We start from the raw sequence: 21,202 nt of genomic DNA on the forward strand, positions 1-21,202 counted from the left end.
GAGCCCACCCCCCTGTGGACAGGAGCCAGGCCCTGGCCAGAAGCAGGGCAGGACGCTCGGGCCTTCCTGAGCTGGGGCCGATCCGCTTCTCCCCAGCGAGTCCACACTGGGGTGGGTGCGACCGTGGGCCTCGGCCCAGAGCCCCTGGGAGAGGAAGGCGAGGCTGTGAGGAGCCCCAGGCGATTGCAACGGCCCCCACTCTGTGGCGGGAGCCCCCAGCAGAGATGCTGGCGCTCCGCCGCCGTGCGAGAAGGCCCAGGGCTTTGTTTTCATTACCCAACACGCCCCGTGGAGGCGCCCTGCCGACAGCACGGACTCTGCGGAATTTATTTATTTACACGCGAGCTCAGCTCTGAGCACGGAGCTGAAGGAATTGGCTCGTCCGGCGCCAGCCCCAGTATCCTCGGCAGGGGACCTGCTCACAGCAGCCTCGGGGGACTGACACCCAGCAAGAAAGCAGCGGGGGGAAACAGACTAAGGGTCGGCTGCCCCTTGTACAGAATCCTGTTTGGAATTGTGGTTGGACCCAGAGAAGAGTCTGGGTGCCCTTTGGCTCGTGGGGGAGCAGGGCTGCAGACCACTTGGCGATTGGCCTCTGGGTGCCGCCTTCACTCCGGGATGTGCTTGGGAGATCCTAGGTGACAAGATGGGTGTCTGAGGCCCTGACAGGGCAGGAGTCAAAGGCACTTGCTGTCACCTCTGAAGTCAGAGGCCCCTTCTCCCTCTGACATCTCGGATCGCACACCAGTTCCTTCGAGCCCTCCCGGCGGGGGCGAGCGGCCACACTCTCCCGCTCCCCTGGCTGCGTGTCATCGCGATGACGCCAGAGAGGAAAAGTTCTGCATCTGAGGAGCGGCGCTGAGAGCCACGGCTCTTGCAGGTCTGACGAGGCCAACGGGACCGGTCCCCCAAACAGCGGGTCTGCCACCACGTCAACCGGACAGGGGTGGGCGGTCGCCTGGTCGCCGGTGCCAGGATCTCCTCATTCGGGGTAATCGTTCTAATCCCAGCCCCTCGAGCAGCCCCAGAGCTTCCTTCAGAGCCCAGTGCCCTGATCTGGGTGGAAGGCCCCTGGCCGGCAGCTGGAGGGGCAGCAGGTGGGATGCTGCTGTCACTAGAATCTGCCTTTGCGGACGGAAAAGCCGCTGTCTCGGCCTCTGCGGGGGAGCCCTCTGCTGGCCCCGCTCAGGACAGTGTGGGAGCGTCCCGCACGGGAGGGAGGAATGCTCTAAAGTGGATGCTGGTTTGGGGCTCGCCCCTCACCAGTTTTGGGGACCCTTTTAGAATCCTGAACAGCAAGGTTTGCGCAAATCAGATCGGGCTGTTGAAAGGATGAGCCAGTCTCCCAGGTCCAACACATAAAAAGCCAGGGCCTGTGTTAGTGGGCCAACATTTTAAATGTTCTTTCTACTCTGAACAGAAACACTTTCCAGGAAAATCCATCTTAATCATCCAGCCACAACTCGGAGGGCACCCAGCTCACCCCGAGTGACCGCCCCGGAGCCTCAGCTGCTCTCTGCCGTGGCAACAGATGTCCTTTTGAGACTGCCCAATTAACCCTTTGCACCCGCGGCTCTCATTTTAACTATTGGAAATGCATCACCCGAGCGATGCCATTTTGCACACTCAGTGGTAGAGCCGACTCCCTGGCAGGCTCGTGCGGTGGGCAGGGCCTCCACACACCCCTCCCTCCCGGCCAAGTGCCAGGGCCCCTCGCCGTAGCCTTCCTGCAAGGGGGGGTTTTGCAGCCCTCCTCCAGGGGGTTGGAGCCCCTGGTCGCGGGAGGACAGGAGAGGAGGAGAGGTGAGGTTGGTCCTGAATGCCCACCTGAAATCACTCAGCATGGCCCAGGCACGTGGGCCCACAGGGGCTTCCCCGGGCCGACTCCTGGGCCTGGGTCAGAGGAAGCCCCAAAGTCTCCAGGCCGCACTGTGCTGCCTCCCCAAAGTCCTTCTGTAAACCCAAGGACGCCACCTGGGCTCAGAAGCTCCCTGGGCCCTCCGGAAGGAGGCAGGCCCTGCTCCCGGGGCCACCAGACCTGTCCACAGGGGTGAACAGAGGACGGGGGCAGACTGGGACACTGAAGCTGGTGGGCACCCGCAAACCCAACACCCACGGCCTTCTCCCTGCCCTGAGTTAGGGCTCCCTGGCCGGCCCTCTGGGGCCCGAGGACAAGTGCGGATTCCTCAGGCAACCCGACGCCCCATTACAGCCAGAGCCCGGGAGCCCCTGGCCAAGGAGTCTGCAGAGTGGCCTCGGCAGCCTGGCTCCTCGAAGGGAAACCAAGGCCAAACGGACAGGCAGGCACGATTACCCGACGACACTTTCATTAGCAGGAGGCGTTGGGCCGTCTCTGGGCGGCAGGCAGCAGTGAGCGGGAGTGACAAGAAGCACTTGAATCCCATTATGGATTAATTGGCAGATGGGGCTGGCGGGCACTGCGCTGGGCTGCCTGCCGCAGCCGCCCCAGAGCTCCCGTGCACCCCGGGCAGTGCCCCAAAGGACGGGGCGGGGAGTCCGGATGCCCTCCAGAGGGGGGCAGCCGGTAGTTCCCCGACTGGGGGAGACTCCACTGGGCCTCCATCACACACCGGCCTCATCAGGGGTGGCGCCTCCTGTGCCGGCCAAGCCTCCCCAGAGCCCTGCAGGTGGACCCTTTTCCGTTTCACGAACTAAGACACCAAGAAACCTGAGGCCAGACACGGCCAGAGCGTGCGGACCTGGGACTCAGGTAGCTGGCCGGGCTGATGAACTGGGCAATGGCTGCCCCTCCGCCCTGGAGCTTCTGCGACGCACAGGGTCCCAGGCTCCCAGGCTCCCGCCTCCGGGGCAGCCAGCCAGCCGGTCGTCTTCCTCTCGCCCGCCCTCCCCGATGCCTGGCTGTCCGGCTTCTAGAGAGCACCAGCCACTGCCCCAGACTCCAGGCCTTCAGACAGCAGCTCTGCTGGGCTAGCGAAAACAGCCAGAATGAAAACCAAAACCAAAAATGAAATGCCTCACCTCCCCACTGCCCCCAAAATGCTAGAGCTTGGGTAAGTAATTTCTTCAGTGCATTACTTAGACATCCTCCCACGGGTGTCTTCGGAATCACTTCTTAGAAATCAAAGACAATGGACCAGAGCGAGCCTGCTGGGCCCAGGCACGAATCCCAGGGAGCAGAGCCTGTCTCCCCATCTGCCGTGTGCACACGACCAGACTCAGTCCCGGAGCGCCGGGGCGTGAGGCGGGCGTGCCTGCACGCGGCTGGCCGTCCATCCTCAGCTCCCCCCCTTCCTTGTTGCCTTTCAGGTTTTGTCACTGAAACCTCCTGCCATTTAATTTGCTTGTATGACGAGGGTCATGCTAACACTGCTACTTTGCTGCATCCCAGCTCCCTCAAGGTTCTGAGGAAACCCTGCTGGACTGTCTCGACAAGGACCAGAGGAGGACCACACCCCAATCTGGAACGGTCCCCTTTGCCCCTGGACCTCAAGGCTGCAAACTCATGTTTCTCACCCCCCCCCACAGATGGCAGCTCTCCAGAGCCCCTTCTATGGAGATAAAATGAACCTCTTCTCGCTCTGCCAGAAGATCGAGCAATGTGACTACCCGCCTCTCCCTGGAGAGCATTACTCTGAGAAGGTGAGCTTGCTGCCCCCAGACCTGGGAGCTTAATGGCCAGCAGTGGCTTGAGAGGAGAGGCGTTTCAAAATGCCACGGCTGTGGCCTTGAACCTCAGTTCGCTAAACTGGGTGGAGAAGGGAAGATTTCTGGGACAGTGACCCGGGGTCAGGAGGGGGGGTGGAGGGAAGTGGATTAATGGTACTAAAGAGGCTTCACAGACAGCAGTGTGGGCCCCCAACAGCAGTCCACGCCCCTGCCTCGGCCTAGAAACCAGCAGGAGATGGCCAGTGAGGCCCCGCTGGCACCCTTCTGCCCGTTTGGCTCCCAGGCCGGTGCTTGAGTGTGAGGCTGGCCGCAGGTCCCGGAGACGGGCTCTACGTGGTGTCAGCCAGCAGGAACCAGGCGCGGAGGCAGGAGGTGGCGGGGCCTTGGCCTGCCCCGTCCCCCGGCTGGCGGCCACTCCACACCCATGACAGGAAACCACGGCAAGCAGATCAGTCTCCTTGCTGTCACGGACCTAAGTGACACCTTGGACTCTGATTTGCAAGGTTCTACTCTGGGTGCAAGGGCTCTGGACACAGACGGACAGGTCTGGTTTTGGGTCTGTGCCAGCTACTAGCTGTGTTCGCATATCCCTTCCTCGGTGCCACCTTCTGGAAAAGAGGGCTCCTGTTTCACCTCTGTGAATAAAATGTGCAGGTTTTAAACACAGCGTGGCTAAGGGCGTGGAGAGATGTGTGGATTTAGTGTACTCCCTTTCCTGTTCTTGGGCGAGTCACTGAACTTGTCGGAGCCTCAGTCTCCTCATCTGTAGCATGGGGATAATCCTAGAGGCTGCCTCCCGCGGTCAGTGTAGGGATTAAGTCATGCATGTGACGTGCTCAGCTTAGCACCAGGCTGACACTGACCCCAACGCCACTAAAAGGAGCCACCAGTTGTAACAAAGGGCCTGGATCCAGGTAAACGCTCTGCGCCAACTATCGTGGTTCTGCCCGTCAAGGGCCACACTAGCGGACGTGAAGGGGACTCTGCGGCCTCCCTGGGCCCACCCTGCAGGACCGCAGGCTCTCGTGTCAGGATTAACAGCTCACATTGATGACTCACCATTGAGTCCTCCCCCACCTCCCATTTTACTGAGGAAAGGGAGACACGGTTAACGTCACTTGCCCAAGGTCACGTGACTCCCAAGTGGCGAAGGCAGGATTTGACCCCAGCGATCCAGCCACTGCGCCGGCCTGTTTCCTGATGGTACACGTCTTCCGTAGCCAGTGGGCTAGCTGGGCTGAGGTGCTGCCTGTGCAGCTTGCTGCAGCCCCAATCCCGAAGGCTCTGGAAGGGGCAGCCCTTGTCCACTGGGTCTCCCAGGGTGCCCTCACGCTGTGTCCGGGCAGGCCAACCAAAAGGGTCATCGGCCACCCGTCTCTGGGCAGCTTTCAGACTTCACGCCATGCTCACTGGCTTTGCGGACTCCCAGAGGACAGCGAGGGAGGGTCGGGAGGACAGTCCTAGGGGGTTCGTGCAGTGCACGCACTGTCATGGCTTTTGCCTCAGTGGCTTACGAAGTTCTGCTACGTCTCCTTGAAGGACGTACTTGGGCTCTGGAGCGGAAGCTGGCAGGAGGGGTCGAGTTAATAGATTTCTTAACCAAGTTAATGCATTTGGTTTTTCTTTTCTCACCTTTTTAAATGTGGAAATCTGTACTGTTTTGAAGAAGGTTAGACTTGGAACTTGGAGCAAATCAAAACTTCTCTGTGCCCATTTCCCACTTATAAATGGGAACCGTAATCTCTGCCTTACAGAGAAGCTGAAACGAAGTGAATCTGTACAAAGCCCCCCTGCCCCCGTCTCTCTCGAGTCAGTCACTGCAGCTCGGGACGTCGTACTCCCCCGAGCATCCGCTCTCCCAGTCTCGGCCCGCATTTCTAGGCTGTGTGCTAGGAAGCGAGAGGCGCTTCCTCGCGCTCAAGCTGCTCAGCACACCTCACTTTTGAAGCTCACATCACCTCTAAGGGGTATAAAGGACACTTCATTGTTTTCCTCTTGGTTTCTGAAGTTTTCCAGCATGCTCTTACTGCCAACTTCGTAGTCTCCCCACTGAGTAATTGGGAGTCACAATGATTTTACCTTCATCCGTTTTTCTTGGGTACATGAACTTGTCCGAGGCCAACTACTGCTGCCTTTCCCTGAATACTGGAAGGTTCTGTAAGGTTCCTAGAAGTATTGTCTCATCATGCACAACCTCAGACTTCAGGAGTGTTCGGGCTGGCCACCGGCCCAGCCACAGCTGCCTGTCCAGGGGCTTCCCAGTGTTTCTAAAGCCCGGAATCCCAAAAAGGCGGCACGCAGGTTGGAGCGAAGGTCCTAGTGCCTGACCCAGGGAAAGCTCGTTTGCATCCTGAAACACGGAACCTGTACACTAGCCCCGGGGCCCCCGCCTGACCCCTCCAACCTCCCCAGACTCCGAGCGTGGCCACCGAGTCCACGCGAGCCCTCTTATTCAGGACCAGCCCTCTCTCTGCCGCTGCCCCCGACCCTGCAGGGCCAGCCAGGCCCTCCAGCACGTCTTTAAATGAAAAAATTGCAGTGAGCCCAGTGATCCAAGTTAAGATGTAGGCTTTTTAAGGTCATTATTTTAATTACCATTAAAATAATTGGCACTCTGGCTATCAGAAGAACGGAGGCGATCAGAGGCTCAAGGCGCCCCTCCCCCACCCCGAGGCGGGAGCAGCCTTCAGTGTCTGTATAATTAAAAGCTCCGTCTTTCATGAGCACAATAAAGAGGCCAGGGGGTGGGCAGACTGCAGCCCTGCTGCATGTTAATGCCTTTATTATGATCAATAAGCCCTTGCCTTGAATTTTGTCCTCTGGTTTGGGTATCTGCTTGACTGACAGCAGGCAGGCGCACGCGCGCGCGCGCACACACACACACAGAGTAGTGTGGGTGGTTGGAAGTTCACAATTGTTTGGACAGAGCCACTCGCGGGGTCTCACAGTGTGGCCTTAGGTCTGGCTCTCCGCGGCGCCTGTGGCTGCACACCCGTCGCTCACCCGAGTGCCAGGCCCGCCCTTCCAGAAGCTGGGAGGGCTGCGTTCCCGCGGGCGAGGCCGTCTCCCGGAAGTAACTGCCGCTGTCCCCTTACAGTTACGGGAGCTGGTCAGCATGTGCATCTACCCCGACCCCAACCAGAGGCCCGACATCGGATACGTGCACCAGGTGGCCAAACAGATGCACGTGTGGACGTCCAGCACCTGAACGCGGACGCAGCGCGCCTTCTCGGAGCTGCGGCACTCTGCCTCACCTGAGTCTTCTGTCCACAGCGGCCGCCCGGTACCTGGACCCACTAAGACCAGCGGGTTCGGCGGGCTCCCGGAGGGCGCGGGCCTCCCGGCGGATGCCGAGTGCGGAGCAGCAGGGGGAGGGGCACTGCTCACGGGTCCGCTGGTGGTCGCGTTCGAAAGTCCTTTCTTTAAACTGTTTGTGGACAATCTCAGCTGGGTTGTTGCCAAGGGTGGGTGGTTCGGCGGGCCACCGGCGCACCCCTTGTATCTGGATTGTAATGTGAATCTTTAGGATAATTCCTTCAGTGACCTGTCAAGGTTTCTAAGAACAGGAGAATTGCAGGAGACTGTGTGATTTGTAGTGAGCCTTTCAAAATGGTTAGTAGCAAGTTCAGTTTAGCTCTTAGAATCTTTTCAAAAAATCAAGCTGTGTGCTTGCTCTGTTGTAAAGGATAAAATGGAAATAATTTTTTAAAGTAGAGCGGAGATTTTCCTAATATTTCTATCTACGTTTATAACTTGATGAATGACGATGAGAACCCAGCATCTGGCAGAGTTTCAGAAGGCAAACAGTATTTTGAGAGCCGTGTGTGTCTTCCGTGCGGCCGGCTCAGCCCTCCTCTCCTGACACCTGCCCCGGGCCAGGCACCTCAGGCGCTTCCTCCATCTCCCGCCGGAGGGCCGGCAGTTCATTTAACGATCAGTGTTAAGCGTTCCCCTCTGTGGGAAGGAAGCACAGGATACAAAAAACAGAAATAGAAAACAGGCCCTCAGGCTGTTCTCTGTACGCGTTCTGGTTCTGCAACTGCCTACCATGCCCCTGAGCAACCCTCGTAGCCTCTCTGAGCCTTAGTTTCCTCCTCTGTAAAATGGGACTAATAGTATCTACCTTCAGCCTCGCTGGCAGAATTGGAAATAAAATAGGCAAGTTACCTAGCACATTGGAGATGACCCAAAAATGGTAGCCACTCCGCCACCCCGTCAAAAACCTGAAGTCCAGGGACCATGTAAGTCAAGAGTTAACGTACAACCGTATTATGCGTAGGAAACCAGAACTATGTTCATTTATTTCTTGTTCCCAGATAGGATTAACTGTGAAGACTAATTTATAAATGTGAACTTAAGGAAAACTCAAGCTCTGAAGGAAATAGTTTGAATTTTGCTTTTCTACTCAAGTTAATCCTCAAATGGTCTAAGTTGTCACCCGTCGACGTGGTGACCGTTCAGCCCTCCAGATAGAGACATGCCCGCCCGCTCCGTCAGCGTTCTGGTCAGGTGCTCTGATTGCAGCGCACTTGCTGACCAGGGCCCAGGCCTCCCTGGGGATAAAGGACTTGGGCTGGGCCACCGCTCTGTTCCCATGTGTGAACTCTGTTCTACTGTAACCCTGTTGGGTTTGAGACATTTTCTTCAGATGCAGCCTTTGCTTTGTACTTCGTTCTCCACATTTGAAATAAAATGGGGTAAGAGGGGTCACTTCTGTGACTGAGTACGATTCACGGATAACTTTAAAACAGCTTCATGTTACAGCACAATTTTCCCAGCCGCCTTTAAAAACAGAATTTCTCAGGCCCCAGACATTCTGAGTAATCTTGGAATTTTTTTAACTCCCCAGATAATTTTGATAATCGTCAGCCAAGTCGCTGCCCTAAATAATTCCATTGTTCTCCCTACCCCACTCCTTGCAGTTTTAACAAGGGAGGCTGCCCCAAGAGTGGGTTCACTCTGGAAGACCATGGTGCTGGGACTCTTCCCCGCGTACCCCGGCCACGCTATCTCTGGGGGAGAGTCAAGGCCCTATCTCCTGCCTAGCACCTGCCACTAAAAGTTCTTCTGATTCCACAGACTGTTTTGCACATACTCTGCTTACGGCTCCCAGAGCCTCTACTGCGTCACCCGTGGCAGAGTCGGCCGCAGACTCGGATGAACTTGCTTTCTGCCCGCCATCTGCATTCAACACCGTGAGAGCAACCCTGCCCACCAGGACCCTCTGGAGGTGTGAAATCTCAACCACTCACCAGGCCTGAGTGCTTGTGAGATGATGGTATCCTAATTATTACAAACCGTAAGCCCCAAAGCATTCCACCGACTTCTGTGAAACTGGGCAACAGCAGTTCACCCAGTTTTACGCAGCTACGGCGAAGCCAACTGTCCACCTACCTGCTTTTTCTTGGTACCTAGAACTGATGGCTCTACTTTTTTCCTACTTGGCTGCTGAGGTAAAAGGCTGCGCCGCCCTCACTCTAAAAAGCAAAACAAGAAAACTTGGGACCACCTGAACAAGAGAAAAAGTTAGTACAAGGGGTGGTGGGTAGAAAGGTTCATCTGACTTCAGCGACAGATAAGGCCTCTCCTGCTTTTAGGAGGAGGGTTCCGTTACTCTTAGCCTGTGTGAACACAGACGGACGCTGGCGGAGGGATTACTATCCTGGGCGGGGGGGGGGGGGGGGGCAGGTCAATGAGCCTTAGTGGCCAAAGAACCACAAAACCTCCAGACCTCAGCCATTCAATCCGGTTTTCATTTTTATTGGGTCTCATTCAGCAGACACTGTGCCAAATGAAGGTCTTACAGGGGAGCCTCCACTGCCCCCCACCCCCCATCTTGTAGAGCAGTAATCACCCCATCAGCGTGATTCCTTTCCTGCTCAAAGCCCAGGTACTCCACGGACACCATTCAGGAAGTGTCCATTGTTTGAACTGTTTCTTCCAGCACCTCGATTTCCAGGGCTGTGACTTTTTCAGTGAGGACAGCAGTGGTCCCTTTCTCACACCGGTACCGCCCAAACCTAGTGGGAGAAAAACAAAAGCAGAGTTAGGATCCCCTCAAGGAGCCCAAGAGAGGGCTGGAGAGAGGGACAAGTACTCAGGCAAGGCAGCAGGCGGGACTGGACTCAGAGCCTGGCTCTCTGGATTCCCAGCTCTGTAACCTTGGAGGGTTCCAACTGCCCCCAGGCTCACTGTCCCCAGTGCTCCAGGGCTCCAGATAGAGCACCTGGCACTTAACTGGCCCTCACATTTCCTTCTCCACCTCACCCTCCCCAGAAGATGCTGGAAAGCACTTGGTCATTTGCCTTCGAGCTGCAACCCCCAAAAGCACCTTTCAGTATCAGCAGGAAGTGGACCCTTTTGTTAGGCTGTCATCACCCTTCTCTTGCGTAGAAACAAGGATGACTTGTTACCTTAAACACTAAAAACATGTGGAAGAAAAACAGCATAAAAATGACCCGCACCCGGGCTCGGCTTGTCACTCTAGACCACACTCTCGAGCCTCGAGCAGGGTCAGCTGCTCCCTGCGGCGGCATGGCGGGTCACCACGTCACGCGCCACAACTTCTCTCGGAGTGACTCTCTCGACAGCGGTTTCTCCGAGCACAAGCAGTCCGTAAGAGCCACATTTGAGCTGCTAACTCTCACACTGGGGCCTGGAATTACACTATCGTCAAACAGCAGTACGAATCCAGCTGTTCCTCTGGCCTTTCCCCAGCTGGGACGTTATTTCCGTCAATCTGGCTGGACTCACAGAAGGCTGCTAGCTATGCCGTGACCACGTGCTCCTTGAAAATCATCCCCTCAAATGGGCACTGGTGCTCAAACAGGGAGCAGAAAGCAGGAAAAAGAGGGCAACAGCAGAGCGCTGCAGAAATCCAGGAGCTCATGCAGCCAACGGCTGGCCTCATTTCTGCTCAGCCATCAGTCCCCACCACACTCTCTTCAAAGGATCGGGGGGCAGCAGCACCTCCTCAAGATGTGCCCCGCCCCTCCCCTGCAGGCGTGAAGCTCTGGCTCCTTCCCTCGGCCTGGACCCGTGGCAGCTTGTCGCCTTGGAGCCGCACCCCACGCGGCTCCCGTGTGCCCGACTCATCTGAACCGCCAAGTCTGTGGGAGGCTCAGACAGGCAAGAGCCCCCTCACCATCCCGGGGGGTGTCGGCAGGCAGGGAGCCCTTCTCCAAAGCAGGGCTGCAGAGGGCTGGCAGCAGGGGAGCCAAGAGGAAGGTGCAGAGCTGGGTCCGCACCTGGCCAGGCAGACCCACCTGGACTTCCCACTCTGGGAAAGGTTCCCCCACCCCCGGCAGCGTCCCACCAGTTGGCCACTGGCAGAAAAGAGGACAGTGAGATTCCAGAGTGCACAGTGCGGCCGCGGGGCCCACCGTGCCCAGGCACCGAGGAGCGCGTGGCTCTGTCCAGAGGGCAGGTGGCGCACCCCCACCATGGGCCGAGCCCCTCTCCTACCAGCTCACTGAATCTTCACAACTAGCCAACAGGGTCGTTTTGTGTCTGTTCTTGTGGGTTTAGTCTCCTTTACAGATGAGTGACAACGTCCCACAGAATTAAGATGTGCCACTGCTAAGCACAGGTTCCTCGTCCTGCACAAATACTACTTTTCAGTTGCTCGAACGTGGCCTCCAGAATCCTCACCCAGGACACTGTTCTATCTGGATGGAGCGTAACCATGTCCCCCTCCCTGAACTCTCAGCTCCTGCGGCATCTTGCATATAACGGGGGACGCAGGTCAGGGAGCTCGGCAAAGTCTGCTCCCCGAGCACAGCCCCAGGCCTGGAAGGTGGTTTCCTTTCCAGCTCAAAGCCCAGGTCCTCCAGGGATGGTTCACCTACCTAGCTCCATCATTTCAAAGGCTGGGAGACTGACGGGCCCAAAGTCACCATGCCGGGCAGTGACCTCTCCCCAGGCCCTGAGCTGGAACTCTCTGCTGCTGAGCCACGCTACCTGCTGCGAGCACAGAGGATTCCCACTGTGCTGGCGCAGTGCTGGTTCTCAGTGTTCTACTCTCCCCTTGGAATTACTCCTGAGTTGGAATTTGGGTATGTGTAGTGAGAGTTAAAGGAAGCATTCCAGAAGGCGATGTGCTTGCTACACTCTGGCCTAGCTATGGGGCTGCGTGGCAAGCGGTCCCATGAGTGCAGCCGGACGCAGATCTCGGGAGCCCCATCTTGAGCTGTCAGGCCCGTGGAAGAGGTCAGGAGCCAGAGGATGGCCGCACAGCTGGACAACCGTGCGAGACTGCAAACGAGCAGCTCATCTGCACGCACCAGCCACAAGGGCTGGAAACCTTCCAGTTCTAGTCAGCATACCGGCTAGAACCCTGCCCCGACTCCGAGCCCGGGCCACGCCTCTGAGACACAGGGGCCTGCTCTCCGGGAGAGCAGGAGGCACCAGGGAGCTCCCCAGGCTAACTTTCAAGACTCTAACCCGTGGTTTGTAACTGCTTCGCACTCCTAGGCCACTCTGAGAAAAGCCACGGGCTGTTTGCCCTGAAAAATGCTTCTCGTGGAATTTTATTCGGAATTCAGGGGATTCTTTAAGAGACTAGAGAAAGAGCAGCAGGTGATACTCGAACCGCTCCCTGCAACCCCCAGGCTAGGACCCTACTGTGCCCTGCTCTACCTCTCCCATCAACATTTTACAAATTAAATCCCTCTTCCACACCTGACAGCAATCCAAATCATAAAGCAAATAAGGACTCAAAGGTCTGTGCGTAAAGCCGGCTTGGGGACACTGGACTTACTTCACGGGGGTTAATAACCAAGAAAACCCTGTCCAAATGCCATGGCGAGATCAGGAGCAGCCATGGGAGTCGGGGGACACAGGCAGAATTCCGTCTCCTTCACCTACCTAGTCCCCTTCTTGTTGGGCACTGAGTACGGGCGGAGGAAGTCCAGCTTGCTCTTGCTGATAACACAGAGATCAATGTTACTTCCAGACCCCAGGTCGTTGAAGATGCCGGCTGCAATGGCTTCACTCACCAGCTTCTTGGCTTCCTCCTCCTAGGAAAAAGGATGGCAGCGATCACATCCACAGTCGCTGTGAGGGCCGCTCTGACATGCACGAAGTGCTCTCACAAGCCGTGTGCAGAATCCCCAGTGAGGTAGACATTTTTAGTGCCCGTTTTATAGATGAAGAAAAGGTCTCAAAGTACCAGAACGACCTGCCGAAGGTGCCTCAGCTAGGAAGTGCAGGAACCAGGTCTTTTAAACCCTTTATGCATGCACCCCTTCTTCAAAACGCTGCTTCCCATCAAATAATTACTGTGTGACTGAGGGCTGTGGGCTGACAGCAATGTATCCTCTAACGCAGGGGTCAGAAACTTTTCTTGGGAAGGGCCAGGTACTAAATATTTTAGGCCTAGTAGATACACTGTCTCTGTCATGACTACTCAACTCAGTCACAGTAGCACAAAATAGCCATAGACAATATATAAACAAATGTGTGTGGCTGTGTGCCAAAAAAACTTTATTAACAAAAACAGATGGAGAGCCAGATTTGGCCCGTGGGTTATAGTTTGCTAATCCCTGATCAAAAATGTTCAGTAATGGTTGGAACCTGTTTCCAGGTAACATAATGAAGAAGTCAATATTTGGGGGGGGGGGGACTAACACCAAAACATTATAGTTCTAGCAAAACGGTGGCAAAGCCAAGGGTGGGACCTCTTGCCCAAGAGAGTCTCTTGCCTTTTACTAAAGGGTCTACGTGTTCACCTAAAGTGATTCCTTTCTTTGAATCATTCTCACTTCTACTTCTCCTTTTAGAAGCAAGTCTAAGTCACCAAAAGTTACTTGTGAAAAGGTGGATTAATTCATTTCTTATTCAAGAAGGTCTCTCATATGTCGGGTCCTATGCTAGGAGGCAGAGCTACAGAGAGAGATGAGGCCCCAAGGTCTCTCCCCTATAGGGGTTTACAGTCGGCAGGGGTATCAGACCCAAGTAACTACAATGCAGTGTGATATGGGCTAACGGATAACTGAGAAGGAGCTGTGGAAACACGGGCTGAATCAGCAACACTTCAGGGAGTGGGCTGCAAGACAGGCCATGCACCAGGCACGCACAAGCAGGGCAGTAAAGCCGCAGGCAGGCAGCGGAGGCAGCAATGCCGGACCTGGGGAACACAGAGCACAGGCTCTTTAGGCAACAAGGGAAAAAAATGAACCATTCTCCCAAGGAAGGGTCTCTAACTTGTGCCGCCCCTTCCCTATCCGCCAGGGCTTTACAGCCCTGAACTAAAGAGCTCATCTAAGTACCACTCTGAGAAACCTGACTCCCTGCCCCAAAGTCCAGCCTGAGATCATCCAAGGGCAGATTTGCTGACTTTCTGTTGTGAGAAGAGCTAAGCCACTCAGGGTTCCTGCTCCTCTGCCTGCCCTAAGCCAGAGAGTGGGATTCCAGTGATAGGAGCGCCCTCTACAGACTCGGAGAAGGATCGAGAAGGCTCTGCTGGAAGTGGGATCCTCAGCAACCCAGCAGTAGGGGCCAGGGGGTTATTCTAATCTTTATCCCACCAGGTTTTTTCACTTCCCGAGTGGCACCTACATTGGGCCAACGAAGCTGGTTATTCTCTTGTGCATACACAGCCCCGTGAGAACGCATTCACACAGGCTCCTCCAATCAGCAATTCTCCCCTGACGCTCCCAAGAGGCCAAAAGCCAGTGAAGGTGGAAGCAAAGAAACCATCTTAGAGGAGATGGCCGCAACCATACAGACAGCAAAACCCAACCAATACCTTAACGAACTCAGCCTCATTCCAACTTGTTTCTCTTATTAAAAGATTCTAGATCTGCGCGCGTGCGTGTGTGCATACGTGTATGTAGGGCACCTTCCTTCTTCCCCTGCTCCCCACGTACCATCCCCTCTTCCTTTCTCTTCTCTGATGATTTTCTTTGCTTTGACATCACCGTCTTTCTCATCACTACTGCCGGTGCCGAGCCCTCCAACAGCACCTCATGGAGGTCACAGACCTGCTGGCTGCACTTAGGACTGCGGATTTCAATTCCCCAGATCACTGTGTGTTCGGGGATGGGGATAGGGGAAGACTCCAAGGAAACGGAGGTATACACATGATATCAGGCACGCATATCTAATGTCTGTCACTGAAACTGGGCACACAGATACCAGAACGCCGAAAGTGCACAGATCACAGGCCAATCTTCCACTATTTTGCAAATATTCTGTAATGTGAATAAATGAACTTATAAAAATTAAAACTGTGCAAAAAGTATTTTATATAGCTTGACTTATTCATAAAATTATCATTATGTGCTGTTATTTAAGTGTAAAAGACTTTTAGAAATTGGGAAAATACACCTTTTAAATTCCTTTCCTCCCCACCACTTCCTTAAGGAAGAAAATCTCACAAGTCTCTGATCTTTTTTCCAATCCTACCCTCATTTCACATCCGCAGGACTGAATGTGATGAAATGAAATGACCCTTACTGAGCACCCACCACAATGTGCCAAGTACCGAGGCGGGCATGCTGACGACCAGCATTCCCACCTCCGCCCTCACCCATCTCCGGAAGTTAGCACTGTCAGAAACCGGCTGAGAGAGTCACTGACCTGCCCAGGGACACCAAGCTAGTACACAGCAGAACAGGTCCCCGGGGCTCCAGAGCCAGAATGCACAGCACCATACCAGCTCACACATAACCGGTCTCGGCTGGGGGCTCCTTGTGAGTTGGGGACAGTGGACAGCAGTTCCCTGATTCAGGGTATGTCACTCCTCAATCACCTAGGATCTTCAGAACCTGGGCAAGTAGACGGTGGATGCCAATTCGTCTTTGGGCCAACAGGCAGTTCCTCCGACTGTCATTTCTTTAACAGAGGCGGGGGAGCAGTGTGTTTCCCAAACTGCCCACAGACAGCACTTAAACATCTCTACGATGTAATATGACAGAGATCAATATTCAAAAGCCATGTGCTGGGGCACCTGGGTGGTTCAGTCAGTTCAGGTCATGAGATCAAACCCGGCGCCGGGCTCTGCACTCAGCAGGGCGTCTGCCTGAGATTCTCTCTCCCTCTCCCTCTGCTCCTCCCCCCGCTAGCACTCTCTCTCTCCCTCTCAAATAAATAAATAAATCTTAAAAAAGAAAAAGAACCCATGTCTTATTTCACATTTCCCCACCCCGAGCAAAAACCCTCAAAAGGCAAACAGGGTGAAAATTCACCAAGGCTCTATTGTCTACCCCTTACTTACACAGTTAATGTCTTCAACAAATATTTAGAGACACCTACTATGTTCCAGAAAACGCTTCGTATGTCAAACACTGTCTTTTACCACCATATCTCCATACTCAGAATTCTAGACACATATGCAAATATGCTACCGGGCATATTCATACTGTGTTTTCTTTATAGTGGAGTTTCACAATTAAACAACTCTTGTCTTTAACACGTTCTCCCAAATATTCAAGAAAACCATTGAGAAGAACCACCATCTGAAAGCAAGAGGTGGGGAAAACACCACATTTTTATCTGTCTCTGGCCCACAATAAATGCAGGAAGCATTGTTCCTCCCTTTAGGATTCCTTCTTCCTAGGGAAATTGCACCTCCCTTTTCTGGAAGCTGCAGGGTGACCCGAGTTCTGAGCAGCATCTGCCCGGGGACAGCTGCTACCGAGGGGCTCTGACGAGGGCCCTGCAGAGCCCATGGCCCCAGCTGAGCAGACCCAGGTGCCATGCTGTTGCCCACTGCCAGGCCGGCGTCCTCCCCCGGCCAGCTGCTCATGGATTTACACTGCGAGTCACAAGGGAACTTGGATTCAGTATGCACACGGACCAGCAGGACTCATCTTGGCTACCAGAAAAACGGCCCTCCGGCCCAATGGCTGCTTCCTTTTACTGTGAGACACTGGGCCACAATAGCACCACCTGGTGATTAAAGGTTCATCTGGCAGATGCAGAGGCAGACTGGGGCTGAATCCCGTGTCCTACTTACTGCTGTGCAACCTTGGGCAAGTCACTCCACCTCTCTGAATTCACTCTCCTCCCTTGTCGTATAGTGACGATAAATTAGGCTTTACCAAAGGACTGCTGCAAGAATTAGAAATAAGGTACAGAAAGCACCTATTACGGTGTCTGGCACACAGCTGTTGCTTAATAAAAAGTAACTTACTTAAGAAAACAAGCCAGAGGGCTTCTGGAAACACTGAGACAAAATTTATCTGGAAGGAGTGACTGCCCGGACCAAACCCCAGGCCAGGAGAAGGTCCAAACAAAACCTGCTAACAATCTGCACACAGTTCTGTGAAGAAGTTCCTGTAATAATTAATCCAAGCAAAAAGCACACTCCCTAAAAGTTCAGAGAATATAAAAGGAGCACGTCCTGCTTTATGGCTGCAAAGACCAAACTAACTGGGAATATCAGTCCCCCGGGCCACCCCTGCTTCTTAGATGAGATCACAGTAAGAGTGATGCAGTGGAGCACAAGTCAGCTGCGACAGGCAGCAGTTTATAGAGCTATCTGTTTGTCTCCATCACCGCGTCGCGCAATGTGTCCCTGGACTCCAATGTGCAGCTCCATTTACCGCTACATGACAAATGGGCAGCGCTTGTAAAAGGCACAAAGAGGTCCACGTCGGCCATGTAATGGTCACCACAGCTGTACCCGAGTGCTTGAGGGGACAAAACAGACCCCCAAGTTCATTAAACTGACCAGTAATGGATCTTTCAAAAAGTGCCTTAGGAATCGTACAGAAAAGGCTAAAATAAATAACTCAGCATGGAAGGCTAATCTGAAGTGGTGTTTGATAAATTATTTATAACACAGGCGATTGTCTGCATTTAATATTGGAGCTACTGGTAGCATCTTTAAAAGATGATTTATGTGCTGCAATGCTATTAAACTTTATATTGGCCCACTGCTAGCTATAAAGTCTGCTGAGATTTAGAGAATGAGTTTTAAACTGTCACTGCAACATCATAGGAGATGGAGACTGTATTAAATCTTTACTTTAAACCTGTTATCTGGAGAGTTGCATTTTGTAGACACTCACAACTGATAGATTACCCGCGCCCACTATGGTGCAGATCCGGAAGAGTACTGCACAGAAACTTTCCACATTGTTCTTGTCTACAGCTACGATCGAATTTCTCTTCTCACGTAAGTGATTTCTAGATGGGGGTGTCACCAGAGTAAAATGCAGGTGCCCCAGCCAGCGGGCACCCCGGACAGCTCAGCATCAAATCAATACTCTTCAAATAAGCCCTCTCCGCTCCACCAGTCGGTTATGCGTTCTGTACAGCGTTTTGCTTACATTAGGGGCAGACGAAACATTAAATATGCATTTGATGGAAAACCTCACACACTATTTTAGATACAGCTTTGGAATGTGAAACTACGTGTGCATGGCAAGTGATTTAAAACAACCGACCTGTACCTAAAAATTTTTAAAGAATTTAAAAAGAAAGAAAACTGGTTATTGGCTGGAAAATATAGCCCATTTATGCAGCTGAGGTGCTGACATTAAAGGAACTGAAGACAGAAGAAACAGCCTTTGTCACGAAGGACAGAGCTCTGCTGGCCCTACTGTCCTCTGGGGCACTGCAGATGCACCCCTTTGCCTTCCGTCCCACCGTCACGCCGGGAGTCGGGGGACAGTGGCTCTCCTACCTCTGCTCCAGGGAAAGAGAGATGGGGGCGTCACAGCCGGACCCTCTCACAGCTCCCATCAGTTTTCCCAGTTGCTATGAAATCTGCAAGGACCATTTAATTCACAACAGTGTGCTCCTTTACTAAAAACTAAGAATTTTAGCCAATGAGAACAGAAGCAGTTCAAATTCATCTTGGAAAGCCCGCAATATCTTTTGTCACTTTGATTTAAAATAGCAAAAACTGCTACTGCTCTGATGTTCGGCAGCGGGGCAGCTCAGAAGCCCGGGTGTGGCGAACAGTCTGGGCTCTAACCAGAGGAACCAAACCACCCCGTCTCTCCGCCGGTACCCCGGGCGCCTAGCACGGGGCTTGGCATGCACGTCCACAAATGAAAACATGACACATCAACTTCAAATGCATTCTTGGCTTTGCCAAACGTAAAGGTGAAATGAGTTACGAGGCGGATCATACCAAAAGGGGAAGTTCCAAAAGCGCCCCAGCCCCAACTGGGGACCAGGGACCAAGAACGCTCCAAGACAGGTAAACACGTGCGAGGAAGAGTTTAAACACAGTGTCCCGTAGTGGCCTGTGGACACGCTGAGGTTCTGCCGATGCCACTGATGCGGCCTGAAGGAGTCATTCATGGCTGATGGTTGAATAAAATTTAAAGAGCTCAAAAAGTGTTTAAAACAGTCCCCCCGCAAGCAGAATGCTTCCTGCACTCTGTCAGACATAATGTATCCCACGTGTGGCCACATATTTTACAGTGGAAAAGGTTAATTTAGTATTTTTTCAGACTGGGCTATGTGACAAAAGCAAAGGTGTCTGAGTTTTGGTTTTGGCTTGAGCTGTTCGGGTAAACACGGCCGCCTGTGTGAACACCTGGGACTGTTGGGTGTAACTGGGGTGCAGCCGGTGCTGAGTGCGCCCAGAGTGGGGAGTGAGGCAGTGACTGTGTCTTCAAGGTCTAGGGGGTGCGGCCACCCAGGATCTGGGTGATGCAAACACGGAAGGGCACACGGGCTGTGCGTCAGAGTGATCTAAGGGGTTTTCAGCAGGGATGGGAAAGGGTGTTCGCGTTCAAGGGACTGCCGACCACGCCACTGCCAACTTGGCCTGTGCCAGATCACGGAAGGATGCGAACGGCTGATCACAACTCAGGGCCAGGAGACGAGACGTCTGAGGCTGCAGAGCCACAACGGGCCACAAACAGCTGCCACAGAAAAAGAAAAGAGCAGCACAGCTGGGGCACTGAGGACACAGCGCTGAGCTCCGGGGCCCATAGGCTGCCCGCTGGAAGACCAGGGACAATGCCTCTGTCCGGGGGCTGTTAGGAGGAATAAGGGGACGGGAATGTCCCTGACACACGGACTTTACGAACAGAATTGTGAGCAAGTTCTACGGCAGAAGGAAAGAAACCAGGGTGAGAGAGAACAGGAGACACCCAACCACATCCACTGGGTCTGTGCCAAACGTTTATGTTACTTACTTAACCTTCCTCTCCACCTGTGAGCAGAGGACACCCAGGCTCTAGAACGGCTGGCTGACGCGCTGAGGGCGCACGGCTGGGTGTGAGTGGGAGCCGGGGATCAGTGCCGGGGTAGTGCCTCGCCTCGCTGAAGCCCGTCTTTGTACCCCCCCCCCCACAGGAAGACCTCCTGGTGGGCAAGAGGTCTTGCTGAATTCTGGGACATCGAATGGAAGGAAAAACACCTAAGCTTCCAGAGGGAAAAGGACCAAGAGAGACAGGAACATATTGCTTTCCACAAGAAGAAGAAATCAGCGTTCGCAGCATATGTGTATACAAATATATATTTCCAAGGCTGCAGTGAATCAAATATAATCAGAGAAAAAAAACAAGACTAGGTTTAAAGAAAGTAAGAAATATGCTCAACAATCCTCCAACTGAAAGCCAAGCTGCCCCAGGTAGTAGTGAGATCTTCGTAATATCCTCTCTCTCCGGCGGACAGTGAGCTCTGCCAATAAATTCCGGAGATGAACACGGGGGGGGGGGGGGGGAGTGAAGTGCATGTGCTCCCGGGTCACAACAGAGACGAGAAAGAAGAGCCACACTCCCACGTGGAGGACGGAAGGCAGGGCAGAGGGCAGGGCGCGCGGGGGAAGGTTACTGCGGGGACTAGGTTTCACTGCACGATCCTGCTTCTACAGCCCCACGAGGGTCAGAACGGACTAGGAGAGCCCTGGAAGCACACAGCACCTTTGTCTGAGGAAGTTTAAAGACCAGACATGAGGCAAGTTTCACATGACAGAAAACCCCTGAAAGAAACGTACCGGTCAGCTTAGTTCGGCAAACATGTCCTGATGCGCCGATCCTACGTGCTCTGCAGACACTGTGCTAAGCACTGGAGTAAGGTCCGAACAAAGACCTTGCCCCGAAGAGAGTGGAGCCCAGAAGGAAAGAGGAAGAGGAACTCACGACAATGTGGCAAGAGGTCTTACGAGGCAGGCCTGATGGTAGAACTACAGGGGTACAGGGGTCTCATGGGACACAGGCGACGAAGACGAGGCTGAATCTTGACGTACAAGTAAATGGTAGCCACGCCAAGGGGCCGAAGTGACAGAAGCTGTAGAACCGTGGGGAGAGAAACGTGTGGCTGAATACCAGAGAACCTCATGGGCCACACGGGGAGCCGGCCCTGCATGCGAGGCGGTGGGAGGAAGTGGAGAATCTGAAGCTGGCCAATGATGTAGTTAGATTTGTGCTTCATGAAACCGCAACCTGGAGGCAGGAGAGGAGAGCAGGGGATTACAACGTTCGCAATGAGATGGTGGGTGGTTGGCCGGCAGGGCGGACCATCAACAGGACCGGGAGGCCGTTGCAGCAAAAAGGAAGCGAGGGTCAGGTGCGAGTGCAGGGGTCAGGAAGCGGAGGGCGCCGCCTGGACATCCAGCATCAGTCCCGGCACTGACCCAACTCTC

The 21,202-nt window shown here is 54.1% G+C and overlaps 2 protein-coding genes across 5 annotated transcripts in view; one reads left to right on the forward strand and one right to left on the reverse strand.

Moving 5' to 3' along the window:
- NEK6 (NIMA related kinase 6) overlaps nt 1-8,358 on the forward strand; it is an 82,992-nt gene extending 74,634 nt beyond the window's left edge. For all 4 annotated transcript variants that reach the window (XM_044389588.3, XM_057313750.1, XM_057313749.1 and 1 more), the window contains exons 9-10: nt 3,508-3,621; nt 6,746-8,358. In XM_044389588.3, coding sequence (XP_044245523.1) covers nt 3,508-3,621; nt 6,746-6,856 — 225 coding nt within the window. In that variant the 3' untranslated portion in view covers nt 6,857-8,358. The remainder of the gene's footprint in view (nt 1-3,507; nt 3,622-6,745) is intronic.
- Nucleotides 8,359-9,383: 1,025 nt separating this feature from the next.
- The window catches only part of PSMB7 (proteasome 20S subunit beta 7), a 58,372-nt gene continuing 46,553 nt past the window's right edge, over nt 9,384-21,202 (reverse strand). Inside the window, exons 7-8 of the mRNA XM_026513942.4 lie at nt 12,514-12,665; nt 9,384-9,668 (exon numbers count right to left, since the gene is read on the reverse strand). Of these exons, the coding sequence (XP_026369727.1) occupies nt 9,557-9,668; nt 12,514-12,665 (264 nt within the window). The 3' untranslated portion in view covers nt 9,384-9,556. The remainder of the gene's footprint in view (nt 9,669-12,513; nt 12,666-21,202) is intronic.

The sequence above is a fragment of the Ursus arctos genome, unplaced genomic scaffold (assembly GCF_023065955.2).
Source record: "Ursus arctos isolate Adak ecotype North America unplaced genomic scaffold, UrsArc2.0 scaffold_18, whole genome shotgun sequence".
Classification (NCBI taxonomy): domain Eukaryota; kingdom Metazoa; phylum Chordata; class Mammalia; order Carnivora; family Ursidae; genus Ursus; species Ursus arctos.